This window comes from Lipotes vexillifer, unplaced genomic scaffold (assembly GCF_000442215.2).
Source record: "Lipotes vexillifer unplaced genomic scaffold, Lipotes_vexillifer_v1.1 scaffold496, whole genome shotgun sequence".
In the NCBI taxonomy this organism is placed as follows: Eukaryota; Metazoa; Chordata; class Mammalia; order Artiodactyla; family Lipotidae; genus Lipotes; species Lipotes vexillifer.
In genome coordinates, this window is record NW_006786690.1 from 9,533,023 (window position 1) to 9,537,457 (window position 4,435).

Sequence of the window (4,435 nt, forward strand, 5' to 3'; positions counted from 1 at the left end):
GCCCGTAGGGAGCCCTGCAGGCCCTGCCCCTCCACCTCGTGCTCCAGCCGCAGCTGCTCCCAGCAGCACTGCCCCTCCTGCGCGGAGGCAGCCTCCCGCTCCGCCTGCCGCTGCCGGCCCAGCAGGGCTGCCTTTTCCTCTTCGAGCTGTGGGGGCCAGGCGGAGGCGAGAGACCGGATCAGCCCAGGCCCTCATGGTCTGAAGACGTCCCACCCGGGACCAAGGATGCCTTCTCCACCCACCTATCACAGCCAGCCCGTGGGAGGCTCCCGGGGGGAAGGGGCGGTGCCCTAGGGTGTGTGGACACTGGGGAGGAGGAGAAGGAAGGGCCCATGGAGCTTCTTTCCTCTCAGACCATGAGAGAGAAGACAGACAGACAGACAGAAGGAGTCAGAGACAGAGCAACAAGACAGAGGGACAGAGGTGTACAGGGAGATGTCAGGGTGTGGGCCTACGCTGGGCCTGGGGATGCCTCAGCGGGGTCTCTGAGCAGGGAGGACAGGTGGGCGAGGCAGGAGGGCCTGCTGGCACACAACGTACCTGGGCGACAAGGCGGTTCAGACCCAGCTTGTCCTGGGCAAGACTCTCGTTCAGGGCGCTCAGCTTGGATAAGGAGTCCCGCAGAGAGGCCTCCTCGGCCCTCAGCTTGGTCATGGAGAGCTCAAGCTCCACGCGGCCAGCCTCAGCCTGCAGGGTCGGGACCAGGGCGGCCAGAGACGGTCAGGCAGGGAGAGATGGAGAGAGATGGGAAAAGACGTGCAGAGACATGGAAAGATAAGGAGAGATGGGGAGAAAGGCCGAGAGATGGGAGAGGCAGGAGGTGGGGAGGTGGCGAGAAGAGGCACGGAAAGACAGGGCCCCCGGAGACAGGGCAGGGGACACGAGGAGGGAGATAGAACATGAGAACACAAGACAGAAACAAAATCCCTGCAGACACCCTGCTGCCCACGCTGCTGCGCACCCAGAGCCATGCAAGGACCAATGAAGCTGGCTCCCACTGTGGGGCGCGGCCAGAGGTCAGAGGGTACCCCAGAGTGGGGTCTAGGGTGGCCTTGCTCAGGGCCCAAACCACAGACAGCAGGGCAGGCACCGACCAAGAACTGTGCCCCCAACCCTCACAGACCCCAGGACCTGTGTCCAGAGATGGGACTGGATGACCTGAGCTGCAGGCCCTGCACCAGAAGCATCTGGAAAAGCAGGGATATGACCAGTCCTAAAGGCCAGTTCACTTATGGCTGGGATCAGAGGTCAGTGTGTGGCCAGGGTCAGAGGTGAGCCTGAAATACGGGTCAGTCTGCGCCCAGAGTGAGAAGGCCTGGGGCCTAGGGTAGAGGTGGGTTTGTGGCGGTGTGGCAAACGGGGACCCACCTTGGTCAGCGCCTCGGCCACCTCGGCCTTCTCAGCCTGCAGCATGTCCCGCTGCAGCGTGGTACAGCTCAGTGCCTCCCTCACCTCCACCAGCTCCTTCGCCAGCCCTGAGCGCTTCACTTCCAGCTGCTCTAGTTGTCTATGGCTGTGGGACAGAGGGTGGGGGGTGCCCCATGTCACTCCCCTACCCTGAGTCTCCCATGGCCAGACATGCTGGAGCAGCCAGGGGCCAGGCCCAAGGCAGGAGCCTCATCCACAAGGACAGCCAAGCCGACTGTTGGGCCTCAGTTTTCACATCTGCAAAATGGGGTAACGCTCGCCTCGTGACGTTGTGAAAAGGATATGTGTCCTGGGACTTCCCTGGTGGCACAGTGGTTAAGAATCCGCCTGCCAATGCAGGGGACACGAGTTCGACCCCTGGTCCAGGAAGATCCCTCATGTCACAAAGCAACTAAGCCCGCGAGCCACAACTACTGAGCCCATGCATCTCAACTACTGAAGCCCGCGTGCTCTAGGGCCCGTGTACCGCAACTACTGGGCCTGTGTGCCGCAACTCCTGAGCCCGTGTGCTGCAACTACTGAAGCCCGGGCACCTAGAGCCCGTGCTCTGCAACAAGAGAAGCCACCACAATGAGAAGCCCATGCACCGCAATGAAGAGTAGCCCCCGCTCGCCGCAACTAGAGAAAGGCCGCCCACAGCAACGAAGACCCAACGCAGCCAAAAAAAAATAAAATTAAAAAAAAAAAAAAAAAAGGATATGTGTCCTTATTGTCCCTGACATATCTTTCCAAGGGCCTTCGGAAACAAGGATAATATCCACTGCCACAATGTACTAAACATCACTGTTACTAATGCCTCAGAGAAGTAAATAGTGAAGTGGTTAAGAGATTAACTCTGAAGCCCCAGTGACTGAGTTCAAATCCTGGCTCTTCCACTAACTAGCTGTGTGACCTTGGGCAAGTTACATAACCTCTCTGTGCCTCAGTTTCGCCATCCATCTCATTCAAATGGAGATAATAATAGCTCCTACATCACAGAGTTCATGAAGGTTAAATTAGAGAATCTAAGTGCTTAAAATGGTGCCTGGGGCTTCCCTGGTGGTGCAGTGGTTGGGAGTCCGCCTGCCGATGCAGGGGACACGGGTTCGTGCCCCGGTCCGGGAAGATCCCACATGCCGCGGAGCGGCTGGGCCTGTGAGCCATGGCCGCTGAGCCTGCGCGTCCGGAGCCTGTGCTCTGCAGAGGGAGAGGCCACAGCAGTGAGAGGCCCACGTACCGCAAAAAAAAAAAAAAAAAAAAAAGGTGTCTGGTACTTAGTAATATAAGTACTGATGTTATTATTATAACTTTAAATTTAAAAATTATTAATGTTATATTAATATAATTGTTAATTAACTTAATTAACAATAATACTAATGCTATATAGTTAATATAACTACTGTTATATTCGTTTTTTTTGGTTTTTGGCTGTGCTGCAAGGCATGTGGGATCTTAGCTCCCCAACCAGGGATCGAACCCATGCCCCCTGCAGCGGAAGCGCGGAGCCTTAACCACTGGACAGCCAGGGAAGTCCAGTTGTTGTTATCATCATCCACACTCTACCTCCTACCAGTTCTCTGATCTCAGGTAAATGACTAAACCTCCCTGAATCTCAGTTTCCTGAAACGGGTCTGGGGAGAAGACCCTATAGCAGAGCGGTACCGTGAGGATCCTCGAGACGGTAGAAGGCCCAAGACACAGTCAGTACTCCCTAGCCCCCAGGGACAGTCAGGAGCCCCGTGGCCCATCCAAGCGGCCCTGGCAGGGAGCCAGAAGCTACTCACCTGCGCTCGAGCTCCCTGCGTGTCCGTGCACTGTCCTGTGCTGCGTCCTCCCGCTTCCCGCTGGCGCCGCAGCTCCTCCTGGGCCGCATGCAGCTTCTCCCGCTCCTGCGGTAGGTCCTCAGCCTGCTGCTGGGCCACCTGCAGGCTGTGGGCTAGGCTGTCCTTCTCCCTGCAGGACAAGGGGAGGGGGAGCTGAAGGGGATGCAGAGGCCACGCCCACCGGGGAAGACAGCCGTGTGCTGCTGTCCTAGCCAGGAGCCACATCCTCCCATCCTCCAAGGCCCCGGCCTCTAGAAAGCCTTCCTGCCCCTAAGCATGGCCCACTCATTTCATCCACGTCTCCCTGGAGCTGACTCTTCCCGGCACAGGGCACTCAGCTTTCCTTCTCCCCCAACCAGCCCACTTGGAGGCCCAGTGGAATGGATGGAGGCACCGGCGTTATCTCCAACTACCCCACCGGGTGAAGATGCCAGGCTAGGTTCCTGAGACATGTGGGCAATTTTGCTGCCAGCTCTGCTAGTCCACATGGCCAGGAAATGCCCCCTACAGCACTCTATGCCCCTCAATTCTGGGAGGCCCAATAGAGCTGGGTCTGTCCAGATCCCACAACTGCCTGCTGCCCAGGCCAGCAGCACATGGTAGCCAGGGCAGGGGAGGGAGGAGGCTCCTTCCAAGGCAGGGGTTTCTAGCTCAGGCTTAGGGCTGATCGCTATCATTTCCTCCACTGCCGCCCCCCTGCGCTCAAAGTGGCAACCTGTAAATATTGATATATTAGATACGAAGGCTGGCAGTAGGTGGGAAAAAATATTCGACATGGGCTTCCCTGGTGGTGCAGTGGTTAAGAATCCACCTGCCAATGCAGGGGACATGGGTTTGAGCCCTGGTCCAGGAAGATCCCACGTGCTTCGGAGCAACTAAGCCCGTGTGCAACAACTACTGAAGCCTGCGCACCTAGAGCCCATGCTCCGCAACAAGCCACTGCAATGAGAAGCTCACGTATCGCAACGAAGACCCAACGCGGCCAAAAACAAATAAATAAGTAAATAAAATTATAAAAAAAAAAAGGGTGGGGGTCAAACTCTATCCAGGTTTAAAAAAAAACATTTGACATGAAATTAAGAAAAATAGTAGAATGCAAAATGAGGTGTTCGGGTTTCCCTGGTGGCGCAGTGGTTGAGAGTCCGCCTGCCGATGCAGGGGACACGGGTTCGTGCCCCGGTCCGGGAAGATCCCACATGCCGCGG

General features: G+C 56.9%; 1 protein-coding gene across 1 annotated transcript in view; it reads right to left on the reverse strand.

Moving 5' to 3' along the window:
- The window catches only part of CROCC (ciliary rootlet coiled-coil, rootletin), a 44,903-nt gene that overhangs the window by 24,779 nt on the left and 15,689 nt on the right, over positions 1 to 4,435 (reverse strand). Inside the window, 5 exon segments of the mRNA XM_007459266.1 lie at positions 36 to 146; positions 541 to 687; positions 1,369 to 1,513; positions 3,192 to 3,245; positions 3,247 to 3,360. Of these exon segments, the coding sequence (XP_007459328.1) occupies positions 36 to 146; positions 541 to 687; positions 1,369 to 1,513; positions 3,192 to 3,245; positions 3,247 to 3,360 (571 nt within the window).